The sequence below is a fragment of the Heterodontus francisci genome, chromosome 13, assembly GCF_036365525.1.
Source record: "Heterodontus francisci isolate sHetFra1 chromosome 13, sHetFra1.hap1, whole genome shotgun sequence".
Classification (NCBI taxonomy): Eukaryota; Metazoa; Chordata; class Chondrichthyes; order Heterodontiformes; family Heterodontidae; genus Heterodontus; species Heterodontus francisci.
In genome coordinates, this window is record NC_090383.1 from 100,926,574 (window position 1) to 100,946,422 (window position 19,849).

Consider the following 19,849-nt stretch of genomic DNA (forward strand, 5'->3'; position numbering starts at 1 on the left):
GAATTTGGCCTAACCATCAGCCTCAAGAAAACTAACATCATGGGGCAGGACGTCAGAAATGCTCCATCCATCAATATTGGCGACCACGCTCTGGAAGTGGTTCAAGAGTTCACCTACCTAGGCTCAACTATCACCAGTAACCTGTCTCCAGATGCAGAAATCAACAAGCGCATGGGAAAGGCTTCCACTGCTATGTCCAGACTGGCCAAGAGAGTGTGGGAAAATGGCGCACTGACACGGAACACAAAGGTCCGAGTGTATCAAGCCTGTGTCCTCAGTACCTTGCTCTATGGCAGCGAGGCCTGGACAACGTATGTCAGCCAAGAGCGATGTCTCAATTCATTCCATCTTCGCTGCCTCCGAAGAATACTTGGCATCAGGTGGCAGGACCGTATCTCCAACACAGAAGTCCTCGAGGCGGCCAACATCCCCAGCTTATACACACTACTGAGTCAGCGGCGCTTGAGATGGCTTGGCCATGTGAGCCGCATGGAAGATGGCAGGATCCCCAAAGACACATTGTACAGCGGGCTCACCACTGGTATCAGACCCACTGGCCGTCCATGTCTCCGCTTTAAAGACGTCTGCAAATGCGACATGAAGTCCTGTGACATTGATCACAAGTCGTGGGAGTCAGTTGCCAGCGTTCGCCAGAGCTGGCGGGCAGCCATAAAGGCAGGGCTAAAGTGTGGCGAGTCGAAGAGACTTAGCAGTTGGCAGGAAAAAAGACAGAAGCGCAAGGGGAGAGCCAACTGTGTAACAGCCCCGACAAACAAATTGTTCTGCAGCACCTGTGGAAGAGCCTGTCACTCTAGAATTGGCCTTTATAGCCACGCCAGGCGCTGCTCCACAAACCACTGACCACCTCCAGGCGCTTACCCATTGTCTCCCGAGACAAGGAGGCCAAAGAAGACTGCAAGGCAAACCGAATATAATAAATACTTATTGTTCTGTGGTTTGCCTACTGCAGACATCTTACACAGCACCAGTTCCATCTTAACAGTCATTAAATAGCAGATTGGGCATTAAGCTGCTCTCTCACTTGCCTGTAGTCTCATGCCGAGATATTGTGTGTCCTTTTCCTTAATGTTTGTTGCTTTTTAGACCCCTACGCTTTCAGCCATGGCAGATTTCCACCAACAGGTTCCGATACCCTTTGAGCCCTTGCAAAGGCGATCACTATTTTAGGCACCCTATTATACTATTCCCTACAATTACCTTCATTTCTTTACATGTTATTAACACAAAATTTTCCATTCCCACCAATTGTGTGCTCTATGACTCGTCCAAATCTGCGCTTGGAGCTGTTCTAATAAGCTGCTTGAAAAATTGGGTGCAAATAGCATCCTTTCATTTGAGTTTGTCTAAAATCCACATTGAATCATTCAGGTTTAAACAACACCCATTGTGCCAAATGTAAGCTAATATAAAAGTTGATTATTTATCAGCTGATAAGTCCCAAGGCACCATGAATGCCTACTTGTTATCTTTTGAAAAAAAAAGACAAATGACTTATTAAAGCCACCTTGTGAATTTCACAGTGCATTTTGCAAGTATTGTAAATACTCTGAACTGATTTCAAGACTGTAATCTCATTGCAGGACTCAGTTGATGATTATAATTACTCCGGCTTCTCCTGATCCTTTCATTAGATTACTATCTTGTGATCACTCCCAGGTACCTGTTGCTCTGCAAAGATGATGTACTATTAAACAACAGCAAATTATTTCCCAATAAACATGTAATGAGCAGAACTAAGCATGAATAAAATCCTCTCAAATGGACAGTGTATATTAAGAAAGAATGCAATTGCTTTCTACTACAAATTCAGGTGAAATATCCCTTGGGCAGATGGCAGCAGATTTATCACTTAGCAGTACTAAATGAGTTTAATAATATTCCTATTATTGGTGGAAACTCAAAATTTTAGTAACCAGTGGTTTATCAGGGTAGTTTTTGTATTATGATCACCACAAATGTTTTCTTCACAATTCAGTTTTGATTTTATCTTTACATTTTCCTTTATATAGATAAGTGAAAATGTACCAGCAAAAAAAAAATGCTTTTCCTCATTATCATTTCTCTGGTCTCTCTCTCTCTCTCTTGTTTCGCTGGTTCCCTTTTTATAAATTATATAAAGGAGAGTATTTCTCTCAATATTACAAGATTTGTGTTGATGAGACCAAGCCAATTGGCTATTTATAAGAGAGACTGTTAGAGGGATCTAGTCCATTCCGATAGGCCAGCGGAATGGAAGATTGATATTCATATGGATCAATGCAAGGTTACGCACATTGCAAAAGGACACTTGAAACATGCGTACACTATGAAACAAGTGTCTCCTTATGTAGATTGGTGTCAAATTTTGTTAGCTAACACTCCTGAGAAGAGCCATGTACTCCGTTAAAGGCACTATATAAATGCAAGTTGTTGTTGTATGCAACAAAAGGGTCCCGCTCAGTCACAAGGCCATTGGATTTGGTAAAGCTAAACCTGTGGGGATACCTTATAGAAAGAGACAGCACTTGAGAGTCATGGAGAACTTGGCCTACCAACACATTAATTTTTAAAATGACAAAATACGTAGAATTAAATTAAAATGGTATAGTCAGGGAAATCAAACAAAATGTTTTCTGCAGTGTCTACATGAAGGGGTCCGATGCTAACACACCCTGCATTTCAGTCTTCAAGCCATGTGCTGAAATTTGGCAACTTTGTAACAGTAGATAGGGTGGCACAGTGGCGCAGTGGTTAGCACCGCAGCCTCACAGCTCCAGCGACCCGGGTTCAATTCTGGGTACTGCCTGTGCGGAGTTTGCAAGTTCTCCCTGTGTCTGCGTGGGTTTCCTCTGGGTGCTCCGGTTTCCTCCCACATGCCAAAGACTTGCAGGTTGATAGGTTAATTGGCCGTTATAAATTGCTCCTAGGGTAGGGAAATATAGGGACAGGTGGGGATGTGGTAGGAATATGGAATTAGTGTAGGATTAGTATAAATGGGTGGTTGATGGTCGGCACAGACTCGGTGGGCCGAAGGGCCTGTTTCAGTGCTGTATCTCTAAAAAGAAAAGATAGTAAGATTTGAACCTGTGCAGGGAAAACCCCACTGGGTTTTTTACTCATCACCTTAACCACTGGTCGATGACTATTGGGCACAGAGCAAATGGACATCCAGTAACAGGAATTGACTGCGATTAGTGACCATTTATGAGTTGTATGAACATTGCACTTTGTAATATGATTATCTTTTAAAAGTTGTGATTTTTAAATTTTAAGATGGAGTCTAGAAAGTCAGGTGACCTCACATCCACTCTGCTAAAGGTTGAGATAGAAGTCTTGGTTACCAGGACAACAAAGAACACAGATCAAAGATTTTGTTTTGGAAAAAATAGACACCGCAGGGCTAACACCTGAAGAATACCTGAAGAGGTTTCGCCCTCCTAGCCTTGCAGGTCGTAAACAAGGAGTCAGTGATACTGAAGGTGCAAATGTACCAGATAGCTGTTAATACCTGGCGACAATGGAAGGCCCAGGTGGCTCTGTGAAAGCAGACTTCTGGACTTTGCATATTGAGTTCAGATAAATTGAACAGATTTTCTAAAGGAGACAGGCTGTAAGAAAGCAAGTCAACCAGTGGTGGCAGCCTGAGAGAAGGCTGTACATAGGACCAGCGGTGGCGGCCTCGAGAGGGAGAGAGGAAACACCTGCTCACAGAAGCATGAGACAGCGAAAGACTGTGAAGATTGGAACTTGTTTTGAAAGTTGAAGTTCGTGGAGAAGTAAAAGCCCAACAGAATCACCAGGAATTGCCTTATTCATGGACGTTCAGATCAAAAGTGCTGGGAGAAGTGAACAAAGAGGACATTCATTTTGAAAAGATCTGGGAGATCCAACCCATTGCAACTGGGAGAAGTTTGGGATGTTTAGCTGCAAAGATTTTGCCATCAAAGAGGAATGCATAACATATAAATGTGGTGTGAGGTTTCCAAGTGTTTTAATAAGTAAAGAAAATACAATTTCTTTGTAATTTGGGGTATCAGCTACTTACAAAGTACTATTCAGTTAACGGGGATTTCTTGCAGTTTAGTTGTTATCATAAAAGTCTTATAATATGAAATCATGTCATGTAATTCTTTAAATTGGTCTTGGGGGGAGGGGGGGGTTCATATCATGTATTTTACCATCAACGGTCTCACTGAAGTCGTAACATTAGATGCATCCAATTAATGACAAGCTACTTATTAATGAAGTATGCAACTACTCTATCTCAGTACTTCTATACCTCTGACAATCTGTAGCAGTGCATAAGGTAGTAAAAGTAAATACATAATGGAGCAATAGAGGGCAGAATTTTACTAGCTGGCTGGAGGAAGGTTCCAGTGCCTGCAGGGTGGGAAAGCCCCTACAATTGATGTCAGGTCAGGATCCTGCCCTCGTTTGGCTTTCCCTGGGGTGGGATTGAAGGAGTGCGGGGAACACCCTTGGATCTGTCTGCTCAGTAATTAAGAAGTGGTTGAGGTAGTTAGGAAGGCAATTAACACCTATTTTAACCCTGAATCCTGGATTTTCCAGCCTGGGGACCTGTTTCTCTACCTGTCAGCAACTGGCCAGGGTCACCAAAGCAAGTGCATAGCTGGAAGAGTTTCTTCAGTGAAACTGACAAGCTGTAAAGGCTTGAAATTACACCTAAGAGCTCCAGCCATTGCCATTAAGAGACCTGTCTCCTCTTCACTCACCTGCAGCGGCACTACCTTGCTGCCAGCCTTCACCACGGCATGGGAGCAGCTTATGCAGCTCCACCCTCTACATCTGCTCAGGGTCAAGGGCAGCGGCCAGACCACAGCCAACTGCTCCAGCAGAAGCAGAAGCAACATCAGTAGCAGCACCAGATGCCTTCTCCTCAGCCACATGGCTCTCTACAGGGCAGAGGGGATGACACAGAGATCTAGCTGGAATGGCGAGACCCACAATACAGGCTGTACAGGCAGAGGATCAGTTCCTTCGTCATGCTTGGGTACCAATGCCTCAGGAGGCTCAGGCTCTCATGGCAGGTTGCTCTTGACATCTGCAGCCTCCTCGATCCAAAACTCCATCCCAGTGGAGCAGGTGGGCAGGCATTGCCAGTGGTCAACAAGGTGCCTGTCACCGGATGACCACCCCCACCTGCACCCCCCCCCTCCCCCCCCCCACCAGATCTCTGCCTCTCACCAAGCTACGCATTTTCTTCTACAAGGAGAGAAAGAAGAGAGGTGTGAGTGTTCATAATGGCTTGTGTGGATATGAGGGAAGGACACCATCTGTGGAGGGGGACTGAGCCATGGGTGTGACAGCACAATAGGCTGAGGGTGCATGCGAGTCTTGGCTGTTCAGATGAGGATGTGAGATCCCTGCAGGAGAGGAATGAGTGGAGTTGCAAGGTGTGTTGACTTGAGGCTTGCTGTTCAGGAGAATGCTGGGAAAGTCAGAGTGTGGGGCCTGGCACCTGGAAGTGTTTTGCCACTCACCTGTCATGCCCTCCGGAGGTCCTGGCTCCTCTCAGTGCACTGTCTCCATGTTGGCGGGAGCCACTCTTTCTCCCGTCCTTGGGAGATTTCACCTGCCCACAACCCATCCTGGGTGTCTCCTTTCCTTGGTTGCTGTATCCTCAAAAATCCAAGTGCTGGTGAGCCCTGATAACCCATACCATGGTCCCTTTAATTAGAAGTTCTTCCTTTAGTAGAATGGCTGCGTCACCCTGCCTGCCCTCCCTAAGAGAGCTCAGAGGCAGGATGACAATTAGTTTGCTCTGGTAACGAGCTAAGAGCAACTGCCGGGTGCCCAATTCAGTGACTCGAGTTCCAGACCCGAAAATAGTCCCACCGTTCCAGCAGTGACTAAAGATGAGAAGATTCCACCCTCTGTTTCTATCCCTTCCAGCTCATAATTTTCCCTCTATTAAAGTGAATGGGCCAAATACTGAGGGCTGGCGAGCACAGAAGTAGAGATTGAAATATACAAAGCAGCTCTTTTGGAAAAAGTAAACAGCTTAACCATGGAATCCTGGATTGCAGTTAACATTTTGTAAGGGCCAATGCTAATTGTGAATACAAAATCCAGCTTCATTTAAAAAAAATAAAGGTAAGTGTACTAACACATGTGCACTAAAGTTGCAGCCCTGTACTAAAATGTGTTTTTCAACTTCAGTTAGATTGAAAATGATTGTGAATTGAAAGGAAAATAAAGATAACTTTAGAAAAAGTCGGTGACTTTCTCTAAGAGCTGCTAATAGTCCTCTTTTGCAACCTGTGCTTCAGTCTGTCTATGGGCTACAAAACGATGTCCGAGGTCACAGTCCCACCCACACGCCTGCACCAGAAGCAAAGCAACCAACGGTAGAAGAGTTACATCAACAGGTCGGTAATATTAATCAAATGTGATTATACAGTAGGATCAATCCTTTCCAGCTTGGCGAGTTTCATTTGATGTTTTTTTCCTTTTACAGATAAAGCTTTGGCAAATGCAGCTAGATAGACACCGGTTAAAAATGTCCAAAGTTGCAGAAAGGTAGGTTTATAGCTTTCTGTTCGCAGTATTATTTTCTGCATTCCCCTGCTTTTCCTCATTCGTCCTCTCTGTACCAGGCACTATCTCCTAACCCAGGTTCACAGATGATTTGAGAGCATGTACTGTTGAGTGCTTGTACTGTTTGTTTGAGTGCTTGTTACATTTGTTTGAGAGCATGTGGTGTTTGAGAGCACCTGGTGCTTGAGAGCACGTGGTGTTTGAGAGCTTGTGGTGTTTGAGTGCATTTAATGTTTGCGAGCTTTTGGTGTAATGTATGTGTGAATCTGTGTTGTTTCTTTGAGTGCGTGTTGTGTTTGTTTGAGTGCTGTCTTGTTTGAGAGTTTGTCGTGTTTAAACACATATGATGTGTGTGGTATAAGACTTCAAGGCATTTTTTCATAGGTGCTTTAAATTCTTCTATGTGATTGATGTATTTGTAGTTATTGTCCTACTCCTAACTGCGTCTCTAGCTTGGTGATTCAGCCTGTGAGTCAGAACGCCTGCTGCTTGCATCTGTGATTACCTCTGATATATGTGAATCAGGAGTGTTGGGTACTGTAGGTGCTCGGGTCACATTGCTTTCTGACCTAATGCCTGACCCAGAACTGCTGCTGATCACATTCACTTTACTGTTCCGATGCTTTTGCATGCATGCTGCTGCTGGAGACCATGTTTTTACAAGGTCCAACAATCTGTTTTATATTTCAGTAATAGGCCTCTACAAAGCTTTTGAATCCATCTGTGGTATTTGCCTTTAAGCTTTGTACAAGTGAGTGGAAGCCTGCTTTTGCTGCTTCTTGAATCTGGGACGCCAAAGCAGCCACAACAGCAGTGAGAGGTTTTCTGAGAGATGTTCCTATTGTTCTGTTTTCAAAGTCAGACATCAGCAGAGATAACCAGTTGTCCAATCCTTTGACAGCCATGAATATAAAGCCAAATGTCCGCTCACTATAGTATTGAAGTTTAAACATGCACTATTGGAATGTAGGTCCATTAAAATCTATATTCCAAACCAACTCACAAGGAACACTTAACCTACTAAACCATCCTTCTTCTATTTATTGGCCCTTCAGTAGCTCCCACCTTTGTTTAATCCTCACCACCAGTAATCTATGCTTCCTTCTTTGGTACCTCCATTTCATCACTAAATACTGGAGACAATTGATTTTCCCTCGAAATCAAATCACTGCTGCATTTGGCTGTTCAAGGTACAATAAGGAGCTGATAGAATTACCACATTTCAAATGCCCTTATCCTTTCCTTCATTGCTTTCCATTCCAATAGATTGTACCATATATATGATACTCTTAATTTATCTCATAAAATTGCTTCTATCAGGCTTGTATCCACCAGTACGTTACATTAGCATCAGTGCCATGCAGACTGCCCCCACTGCCAAGAATGAGGCATATTAATTTTGCCACATGGACATTAAATTTCAAACTGTTGTTGAAGTGAAGAAAGGACTTGCTTTAAAAAATTGCCAGATCTTGGCTGGAAAGACATTTGCATATTAATGGATAGTGTTTGGAAGGACAAATCAGCTATTCCCTGACACATTCAACCCACAATGGACTTTTGATCACCAGACGTTGAAGGTGGGAGAACTCGCATTCCAGGTTGACTGCTAAGGTGGCCAAATACACAAACTGGTCAAACCAGCTAGTCACATGACTAACCTGCTGGGCAACCTGAGTTTTTTTGAATTTGTACAAACAGTTTGAAGAGAAAGCAAAATGCTCCTGGACTGAAGAAGACCTCCTGCCTGTCTGCTTGCTCCCATCTCTTTCTAACGGAATTCCAGATCTAAGCTTACAACAGGATATAGATCAACTGGGAAAGTGGGCAAGGGATTGGCAAATGGAATTTAACGCAGATAAGTGTGAAGTGATGCATTTTGGGAAGTTAAACCAGGGCAGGACATAAGCAGTGAATGGCAGGGCCCTGGGGAGTGTTGTTGAGCAGAGAGACCTTGGGGTGCAAGTAGATAGTTCCCTGAAAGTGGCAACACAGGTAGACAGGGTGATGAAGAAGGCGTATGGCATGCTTGCCTTCATTGGCCAAGGCATTGAGTACAAGAGTTGGGACGTAATGTTACAGTTGTACATAATGTTGGTTAGGCCGCACTTGGAGTACTGTGTTCAGTTCTGCATGCCGCATTACAGGAAAGATGTGATTAAGCTAGAGAGGGTGCAGAAAAGATTCACAAGGATGTTACCTTGTTTGGAGGGCTTGAGTTATAAAGAGAGATTGGATAGGCTGGGTCTGTTTTCCCTGGAGCGAAGGAGGCTGAGAGGGGACATGATAGAGGTATATAAAATTATGAGAGGCTTAGATAGGGTAGATAGCCAGAGTCTGTTTCCCATGGCAGGGGTGACTAAAACTAGAGGGCACGGATTTAAGGTGAGAGGGAGGAGGTTTAAAGGGGATCAAAGGGGTAAATTTTTCACAAAAAGAATAATGGGTATCTGGAATGAGCTGCCAGAGGAGGTGGTGGAGGCAGGAACAGTAGCAACATTTAAGAGGCATCTGGACAGGCACTTGAATGAGCAAGGCATAGAGGGATATGGAAATAATGCAGGCAGCTGGGATTACTTTAGATAGGCATTATGGTCGGCATGGACACGGTGGGCTGAAGGGTCTGTTTCTATGCTGTATGACTGTATAAATCCACTGAAGACACATGAATCCCAAGAGAGAAAAGTCTCCTACAGTGAACAATATTTAAGAAGAATACTGGGCCCCCAACGAAAAGCAAGATCTACCTACAATCAAGGACTCTACAGTGAGCTCGAAGAACTGTAACAAAACCTCTTCAGATATTGCCTAAAACTTTTCCACTTTATTTTTCTTCTGCTCTTTTCGGTCTCTATTTGGATGGGTGTATCACGTGTACATGCTAGCGTGGGCGTGTTGTGTATCCATAGGCGTTAACCAAATTAGAGTTTAAGTTAAAGTTTGATAACATTTCACTTTTCTTCTTTAAACCTGAGAAAACCTGTTGTGTTGGTTTATTTGCCTTATAATTGGAAAGTGGTGAACAAGGATTCACCAAGGTGGAGCTGAAAACACGATGTGTTTAAAATTTATATCCTGTTACAGTAAGACCAGGTGAAGGCTGAAAGGGAACCCTCGACTTTTTTCTCATCTGGTCATACCAATCTGTCACAGCTCAGTTAGTAGCACTCTTGCCACTGAGTCAGATGTCCTGGGTTCACGCCCCAGTCTAGGACTTGAGCATATCGTTTAGGTTAACAGGTGCAGTACTGAGAATGTGCTGCATCATCAGTGATGTTGTTGTTGGGATGAACCATTAAATCAGGTGGGTGCAAATGATACCGCTTCATTATTCAGAGAAGGGCAGGGGAGATCTGCCAATATCCTGGCCAACATTAATCCATCAACTAACAGCAGGAAAATACTTTTAACTGGTCATTCATCCCATTGGTGTTTGTAGGACCTTGCTGTGCACAAATCAGCTGCTGTATTTGGCTGCATTACAACACTAACTGCATTTCAGAGGACTTCACTGTGTGTACAGTCTTTTGGGATGTCCTGAGAATGTAAAAGGCATTATATAAATATCATCCATCCTAGTTCACATCAATCAGGATATCTTGCAGAATACTGGCAATCTTGATCTTAATGTCCCAGCTCAGGAAATAGATGTTCTAACTTGCTTCTTTTTCCATTCTTACAAATATTTGCATAGTACAGAGTTGGGTGGATGGAATTTTCACCATTCGTAAGTATAAAGTGGCAATTTAGGTGCTTAAAAAATGTGAAACTAGCACTGCTGCAAGTGCATCATCATTGAGAGGTTTCTCTGTTCCTGCTATCATATTCAGATTGCACAGAAATTCCAGGAGCAAAATGATGTACAGCTGCCGTTGTGATTTGTTATTTGCTATAAGACAACACTAATTAGTCCTTTATTCAGAAAATATAGCGCTTGGTGCTAAATCGCATGTAATGCACGTTTTTATCTCACAAGCTGTTACTTTGTCTTTAGTCTGATAGGGTACTCAGAGCAGTATATGGAATTTGATCCATTCCTTATAACTCCTGAACCCTCAAATCCATGGACGTCAGACGACATTTCCTTCTGGGAGCTAGAAGCAAGGTCAGTTTTTAAAGTAGTTTTCTTTGTCTTCTTTCCCTAGAAAATTTATCACACATTCCTTAATTTCCATAGTGTATATCTGACCTCTACTCTCGAATACTTAAACAGTAAAAGGATCAGTATCTTTTTATGTTTTATATATAATATATATAATTTCTCACCCTCATTTTTCCATAAAACTTCAAACAAAACTTTAAATGACTGGGCCAGTACAGATGCCGCCTGCCGTCACTAACTGCTCCACCGCCACCCCCAACCAACCCTCCCCCCCCCCCCAGCTAAGGCGTGCCTGATGCCTCAGCACCCCCAGATCCCACTTACTTGATTGTGAGGGTGCCATCCATCCGTTGCATTCTCACAACCAGGTGCCGTCCCAGCAGTGGCCACCACTCCCAGTGGCGCTGCTGAGGTTGCTGAGCTGCTGGCCCTCCGATTGGCTGGCCGCTACAAGGGGCAGGTGGTCATCCTTAATAGAGATAGCTGCCATGGTGGCAGTCAATTAATTGGCTGCCATTGATAAGATGTGGCTCAAGGTCCCGCAGACCACACCCACGCCCCCCCCCCCCCCATCACCGTCGCAGGATCTGCGCCGCAATGACTAAATCCAGCCCAGTATGTTTAAACCATCTAGTAATGACTACCATCTTGAGAGATAAGTATTGACTTGATCATTCCTAGCTCTCTGTGGGACATTGCTGGTGCAGAATGGTTATTGCATTTGACAACATAAGAAGTCACCACATTTTGAAGTAATATATTGACTGAGTTTCATTGAGATGTTTACAGTGTGATATGTATTATTTAGTATGATCCATATACACAAATGAAACCTGCAGTTGTTGTTACTGGCTCTTAAGATTCTTTACCCCTTGTTTCGACAGCAAAGAACCATACGCACAGAGGGTAAAGCGATGGGGTTTCTGCATTGATGAAGTTTTGAAAGATCCTGTAGGGAGGGAACAGTTCCTTAAGTTTGTGGAGTCTGAATTCAGCTCTGAAAACCTACGGTATGTTCTGCATGCAGAATGATTCAGAATGTTCAAGCAACAGGAATCTTCCTATGCACAAATCAGCAAACCAACATTAAGAATGCTCATATGACTGGTAAAATCTTCCACTTCACATTCAGGTCACATGCTGGTATTGACCAAATATACAGTGAAATTCTGGTGTTAAACCACTTACATTTTCTAAAAGTTCAATTTAGCATTTACCTTAGCTAGATCATTCTCAGTAAAGCCTGGCTCGGATATATAATTAAAACCAGACCCGGGCCCAACCCGACCACAGGCAACCCAAACCCGACCCGGGCCTGAGTCCTTCAATTTCTTTACATGCCCGACTCGACCCGAAGATTACAAGCATGTTATTAGTACAGAAAAAAAGTCGCTTCAAAACGTAGATTAAAAAGAAAACAATACAAAACAAAACCCGACAGCAGCCAACCTGAGCCCGACCCGACCCGACCCAAGCCCGAATGCTGGACACAGAATATAGACCTGACGCGACCCGTACCCGACACATGTAGCCAGGTTTGGTCAGGTTCGGGTCGGGTAGCCAGGATTTAATTCTTAGTATTAAACATTTTTTTTGTATTCCTGGCCTTGTAGACGTCTTGATCCTGGAGGTGGGTTATCAAGAGCCTTATTGTGTTCTCTCTTTCTGTAGTGTGAGGTCAATACTTTCGGTACCTTCAATGCTGCCAAAATTCAAAGAAAATTCTCTTATGGAAGAAATAAAGAAAGCACAGCAAATCACACATGCATGTGTGTTCATGCACAATAAAACCAGGAAAGTTGGTTGCAACTATGCTGAAGGGGGTAATCTCCTGACTTTACAATCCCAGTGGGGAGTCTTGTCAGCCAGGAGTGCACAGCAATGAAAACAGAATTGTTAAATGTGAGGTGGGACTCCTGAGAAAAGAGGATAATGCGTTAATGGCAAATAAATGAAAATTGACTGCGAAGCTTAACAGTTACATTGCTTCCACATTTGCAAAAAAAGGAAGATTTTGGGAATGAGGTAAATCCAGAACTGGTTAAACGTGAAGTGAGATGTATAATAAATAAAAGGAAGTATTAGTGAAGTTAATCAAGCTAAAAAAAAAACAATGCTGAGACCTGCTAAGGTACATCCAAGGATCTTGAGGGAAGCAAGGAAAAGTAATGGAGGCTCTAGGACTTGTATTTCAGGGTTTTATTGAGTGGATGTGTGCTGGAGGACTAGAGAGTGGCAGCTTTTTTAAGAGAGACAAAACTAACCCTGTGTAATTGCAGGCAGTTAATTTAATATTTCTTGTAGGCAAAATGTTATTAATTTTTATTGAAGATGAGATTATTAAATATCGAGATTGAATTAAAAATAATAAAAGCAGCCAACACATATTTCAGACAGGAAGATCATGCTTGACAGATATGATGAGAGTTCTTGAGGATGTAACAGATATGGTGGATGGGGGAAATACAGTTGATGTAGTGCACTTGGGCTTTCAGAAAGCTTTTGACAAAGTACTACACCAGAGATGATCAAAAAGTATGGAATTAGGGAGAGGAAAGTAAATTAGATAAAAGTCTGGTTAGAAGGGAAGAAACAAGGAATAGGATTTAAGTGCCAGTCTACTAATGGTTGGAATTGCATAGCAGTGTCCCATAGGGTTCTATTCTAAGATCCTTGTGTTCACGATGTATATCAATTATTCAGATATAGGGCCAGAAAGAGTGGTATAAAAATAACAGAAAATACTAAAATAGAAGGCATAGTAAATCATTCTGAGGACCAAAGGCTGCTTCAAGGGGATATTGATAAGATAGTGGAATGGGCAAAAAAGTGGACGATGAAATTCAAGTCAACAAGTGTGTGATGGTACATAAAAACAGAAAGGGCTGGAAATACTCAGCAGGTCTGGCAGCATCTGTGGAGACAGAAACAGAGTTAACGTTTCAGGTCTGTGGCCTTTCATCAGAACTGAGATGGTACATATTAGTTGACAAAACAAAAGTAATTATTCTTTGATTAGGGGAAATTGGGTGATGTGGAAGAGCAGAGTGCTTTAAGGTTCAGGTTCACAAGATATTAAAAGCAGTACCTCTATTGGATAACAACATTAGAAATAGATTAATGGATCTTATGGCAAGAGGTATGGAATATAGAATTTGAGATATAATGGTGAATCAGTATAAATCCTTAGTAAAACCACAGCAAAGATGTGTTCAGAGGTGGGGAGGGGGGGAGGGGGGTGCCATAGAATTACAATGGGAGGTGGGGGGCAGGGGACCCATTGCCTCCCCGTCACAACGCAATTTTATTTGGGGGGTGGGGAAAGACTGAAGGCAGCCTTCCTTCCCAGAGGCCAGTTGAGGTCCTCAAGTGGCCTATTACCAGCCACTTATGGGCCTCTTCCTGCCATTGCTGGGATTTAACCAGCAATGGGAGGGGCGCTTCCATCATGCGGGGTGGTCACCCAGTAAAATGATGCAGGGAAAACCAGCACCTCCCTGACCCATTCTCCCCTGCACTAAACGGCCATTCTCCCACCAACCACACCCCACCCCCCACCCCCCAACCCCCCTTGTCAGGACCTGCCGATCTGCCTCCGGTGACCCTAACTCACTCATATTGGATCTGGGCTCCAGCGCTGGGCCTGGGTCCAAGGCCTCTTGTAGTGCCAGCAGTGGCCACTGGTCCCATTGGCACTGCTGACATTTCTGAGCTGACGGCCTTGTGATTGGCCAGCAGCTCTTGAAGGCAGGATCCCCGTCTTTAAAGGGATGGGGATCACAGCACTGGGCACTCAAGTGCCTGTGTGCAGGTAGATCGTGCCAGGGAGAGGGGGCTTCGAAAGGCCGAGGTGGGCTTCTTCTCACCTTTCCGGCCCAGCGCCGAGAGCTCTGCCAGCGTGACAAAATCCAGCCCACTGTGTGCAATTTTGCTCTCCACACTATAGGAAGAATGTTAAGGCATTTAGGAAGGTATAGTGCAGATTGGATGTTGCCTGGTAGGACAAAATACAAAAATGAATGAAGACTCGAAAAATTGGTGTGTTGTTGTGGGTTAATTTAAAATTGAAATATTAACTCATGTGGAGCACCTTGGGCAATTGACTACATTAAAGGAACTATATAAATGCAAGTTGTTGTTGTAAATGAGAGGTTAGAATGGTGGATATACATATAAGGTTAGGTATAAGATTAAATGTAAGGTATTCAGGACTGAGAGCATGCAAAGCTTTTTTACACAGAGGGTTGCGAAACTGTGAAATGCATTATTGAGATTGAAGTCAAGACCATATCAGTGTTTAAGAATAGGTTGGCTAGGTGGCTGAAGGAAAGGGGAATAATGAACTGGGTAGGCACATGGCATTAGAACTATTGCATGTGTGGAGGCCAAACAGCCTCTGTGTATTGCAATATCTGTGTAATTCAATGCAGTATTAGAGTTTGAGCACATTTTATTTTCTGACCATTTATGCATCATGCATGCAAAAATTACTGATATGTAGAAGAGGCATCCCACTGGGAGAATGAAGCCAGAAAATTACCTGTTAAGCATCTGTACGGTTCCTGATCTGTCTTCTGGCAGTTCTTCCTAATTTTATATTGCTGATTATCTCTTACTAGCATTCTCTTTCTATCTTGTTACATGTCTAACTCTGTACCTAATCTTTGCTTTCTATCAATCACATTTTCAGTCTATGTTTCAAACTTTCCCTCACACTGTTCATTAGTGTCTGTTACTCTCTATTAGGACCATTGGTCTGAAGCCTCGTCCTCTTTCAGAACTTGATGTTTCAGGGTTAGGCAATGATCCATCACTTATTTTTGGTCTGACATCACTTTGTGATTTATTTTCATCCCAGTCTCTACAGGATTTGTTCAGTCAAGCTCATTCTCTCTTTCCTTGTTTCCTCGCTTTATACCAAAGCGAATTATATAAGAGGAGCAGAAATGGAATTTCACCATGTAATTTGAACAGAAGTGGCATGAAGCAGGGGGGGCCAGGTGTTTAAGGGCTTTGTGTTGTTCTTATGTGCTATGTTACAAGTCAATCATTCGTTGGGTTGGAGGTGGAATCAGAGGGGGGCAGGGGAGAGTTAGGGAGGTGCAGGGAGGAAGGTAAAGCAAATATTTTTGCTAGCAGCTGAAACTTTGATGAGGCAGAGCGCAGCCCAATGGTTGAAAAATGAACATAATAGTGGAGACAGGGTCTCGAGAATGGTCCCAAGAGTCCAACAAAAAGGGGGCAGAATGGACCAAGGATCAACTTGACCCCAAAGAATAGGAGAGGGAGAGGCCAGAGAACAGTCCTAACAGTCATTTTTTTGACTTTGGGAGAATGGGTATTGCAAAGGTGGAGACTGCTGCCACCATCTAATGGGCTGATTGGTGGTTGGGAGAGGGGAATGGTTGTGCTAGTGGGTGGGTGGATTGAAAGCACCAGAGGCCTCTAGTGACCAAAAAGAGGTACAAGTACAAATGGAGGCCCATACTCCTATGTCAAGGCGGGAGATGGTGGGTGCGGGTAAGGTTGACTGCAGGCCAGATATGGGTAACAAAGGCTCTGTTGCACGAGAGAGAAAATTTTCAGGGTGAAGCATGATCTGTTGGGGGGAAAATAACAAAAGACAAGTAAATTTATGAAGTTAAAAGTTAAATTAAAACTTAAGAACTGGAAAATCTCACCTAGAACAGTAGAAATCCATCGTGGCAGTATTTCAGAAAGGACACTACTGCTGCACAGAGTTACTTAATGTCCAGAATAGGAAACTGCAGGCAAATTCAAACTAAGCCTTTTTATAGGACTAAGCAGCTTTTAGTCATAGAATCATAGAATGCTTGCAGCGCAGAAGGGAGCCATTCGGCTTGTCATGTCTGTGCCGAGCTGTAAGAGCAACTCAGATATCACACTCCCCTCTCCTTTTCCTGTAGTCCTGCAATTTTCTTTTTCTTCAGGTGCTTATCCAATTCCCTTTTGAAAGCCACGATTGAATCTGCCTCCACCACATTTTTTCCAGTATAGCCAGAACACTGGCATCTACCCGGCAATGTGGAAAATTGCCCAGGTATGTCCTGTACACAAAAAGCAGGACAAGGCCAACTGGCCAGTTACCGCCCCATCAGTCTACTCTCAATCATCAGTAAAGTGATGGAAGGTGTCATCAACAGTGCCATCAAGCAGCACTTGCTTAGCAATAACCTGCTCAGTGATGCTCAGTTTGGGTTTTGCCAGGGCCACTCAGCTCCTGACCTCATTACAGCCTTGTTTCAAACATGGACAAAAGAGTTGAACTCAAGAGGTGAGGTGAGAGTGACTGCCCTTGACATCAAGGCAGCATTTGACTGAGTATGGCATCAAGGAGCCCTAGCAAAACTGGAGTCAATGGGAATCGGGGGAAAACTCTCTGCTGGTTGGAGTCATACCTAGCGCAAAGGAAGATGGCTGTGGTTGTTGGAGGTGAATTATCTGAGCTCCAGGACATCACTGCAGGAGTTCCTCAGGGTAGTGTCCTAGGCCCAACCATCATCAATGACCTTCCTTCAATCATAAGATCAGAAATGGGGATGTTGGCTGATGATTGCACGATCTTCAGCACCATTCGCGACTCCTCAAATACTGAAGCAGACCGTGTAGAAATGCAGCAAGACCTGGACAATATCCAGGCTTGGGCTGATAAGTGGCAAGTAACATTTGCGCCACACAAGTGCCAGGCAATGACCATCTCCAACAAGAGAGAATCTAACCTTCTCCCCTTGACATTCAATGGCATTACCATTGCTGAATCTCCCACTATCAACATCCAAGGGGCTACCATTGACCAGAAACTGAACTGGAGTATCCATATAAATACTGTGGCTACAAGAGCAGGTCAGAGGCTAGGAATCCTGCGGCTAGTAACTCACCTCCTGACTCCCCAAAACCTGTCCACCATCTACAAGGCACAAGTCAGGAGTGTGATGAAATACTGTCCACTTGCCAGGATGGGTGCAGCTCCAACAACACTCAAGAAGCTCGACATCATCCAGAACAAAGCAGCCCGCTTGATTGGCATACCATCCACAAACATTCACTCCCTCCACCACCGGCGCACAGTGGCAGCAGTGTGTATGATCTACAAGATGCACTGCAGCAACGCACCAAGGCTCCTTAGGCAGCACCTTCCAAACCCGCGACCTCCACCACCTCGAAGGACAAGAGTAGCAGATGCATGGGAACACCACCACCTGCAAGTTCCCGTCCAAGTCACACACCATCCTGACTTGGAACTATATCGCCGTTACTTCACTGTCGCTGGGTCAAAATCCTGGAACTCCCTTGCTAACAGCACTGTGGGTGTACCAACCTCACATGGACTGCAGCAGTTCAAGAAGGCAGCTCACCACCACCTTCTCAAGGGCAATTAGGGATGGGCAATAAATGCTGGCCTGGCCAGTGACGCCCACATCCCATGAATGAATTAAAAAAAAAATTTCAGGCAGCACATTCCAGATCCCAAACGTTTGCTACATAAAACATTTTCCTCAGCTCGCCATTGGTTCTTTTGCCAATCACCTTAAATTGGAGCCCTCTGGTTCTCATCCCTTCTGCCAATCGGAACTGTTTCTCTCTATCTACTCTGTCTAGACCCCATATGATTTTGAACACTTCTATCAAATCTCCTCTCAACCAGCTGTCCTCTAAGGAGAAGAATCCCAGCTTCTCCAATCTATGCACATAACTGAAGTCTCTCATCCCTGGAATCATTCTCTTAAATCTTTTCTGCACCCTCTCTAAAGCCTTCACATCCTTTCTAAAGTGCGGTGTTCGGGTATAAACTAAAAACAGAAGATGCTAGAAATACTCAGCAGGTCAAGCAGCATCCATAAAGAGAGTTAACATTTCAGGCCAATAACCTCTCGTCAGAATGCCAGCTATGGTATGATGCTGTTAGTTAACAATTGTTAACAGCAACACTGCAAACCCCCTGTAACAGTGCTATCTACAGACACATGCAATGGTGTGACCCAAAAACCAATTTCAATTTATTATAGGTGTTGACATTTTCGGGGAAATTTTAACATGGGGGAGTGGATGGGATTGGTTGAAGGTGGGCTGGAAAAAAAGCATGTTGGAAAGCTGGCTCCAACCCACTGATTCCTAATTTTTATGCAGTTGGGACAAGGAGCAGGCAGACAACCTGCTTCCAGGAGGTGGGTTGGTATTTTAAATACATTAGAGACTGGAAACCTCAGATTTAACCTGTGCAGATTTAACCATGGCTGTCAACAATCAGCAGCTGTAGCATGATAAGGACAACTTTGGGGAGCGCTCCTTGTGGACAGGAGGAGCAGGAGTGCTTCTTCTTAGTCTCCCAAGCTTCCCACACCATCAGAACCCCCTGTCATGCAAACTGCTCCCCCAGGGGTCAGATACTGTCCAGGTCTCCACCCCTCCCCCCTCCCCCACCCACCACCAGACCCGGCCGAGATCATACTCACCCCCCCCCAGGATCAGACCCCATCCCTCAGGAGTCCGGGATCAAGATCAGAACCCCCTCAGCTCCTCCCGCCAGGGTTAGGGATCAGACCTACTGCTCCTGTGGCTCCTTCTCCAGCACTCCTCACCTGACTGGAAGCCCAGCCTGTCAATCAGGCTGGCTTCCCAGTCGGGGAACCTGCCGCTGATGTCAGGAGCATGCTATGAAGTAAAACTCACACTCTTGGAGGGTCAGAAAACTAAAATTCCCCCCTTTGACTCTGAATCTAACCGGTTGCTTAAATGAAACACTATAACCTAAGGGAATATCACTATTTTGCTCATATTCAAACTGAAATATCATTACAGGCCTACCTGCAAAAACTTCTTATGCATCTTGACTTCACAATGCCACAATGTAAGGGATAAAGATAACTATTTAGAACATCAGGTTCATTCCTTCCACAGATCATGTACAATTTGGGCTATTATGGATTCAGCATACGTCCTGAAGAAGTGGGCTAAACTGGGCTAAATTTTCAAAAAGCTAAGTTTTCTTGAAGTTTCTCCCTGACCTCCAAAATCTCCAGTGAGATTCCAGAGGATTTTAATCAACAGTGAAGTTGACATTATTCAGGTCTGATTAGTTGAAATCCCAAATCTTTCCAAAACCCCATTAGCACAATAGTAACTGTGTTATATAGTGTACTAGACAATACAAAATGGTACAACCAGCAC

At 44.1% G+C, this 19,849-nt stretch overlaps 1 protein-coding gene across 5 annotated transcripts in view; it reads left to right on the forward strand.

Annotated features, from left to right (window-relative positions):
- The window catches only part of LOC137376137 (regulator of G-protein signaling 7), a 477,275-nt gene that overhangs the window by 424,503 nt on the left and 32,923 nt on the right, over positions 1–19,849 (forward strand). For all 5 annotated transcript variants that reach the window (XM_068044150.1, XM_068044151.1, XM_068044152.1 and 2 more), the window contains 4 exons: positions 6,291–6,389; positions 6,479–6,540; positions 10,553–10,663; positions 11,545–11,670. In XM_068044150.1, coding sequence (XP_067900251.1) covers positions 6,291–6,389; positions 6,479–6,540; positions 10,553–10,663; positions 11,545–11,670 — 398 coding nt within the window. The remainder of the gene's footprint in view (positions 1–6,290; positions 6,390–6,478; positions 6,541–10,552; positions 10,664–11,544; positions 11,671–19,849) is intronic.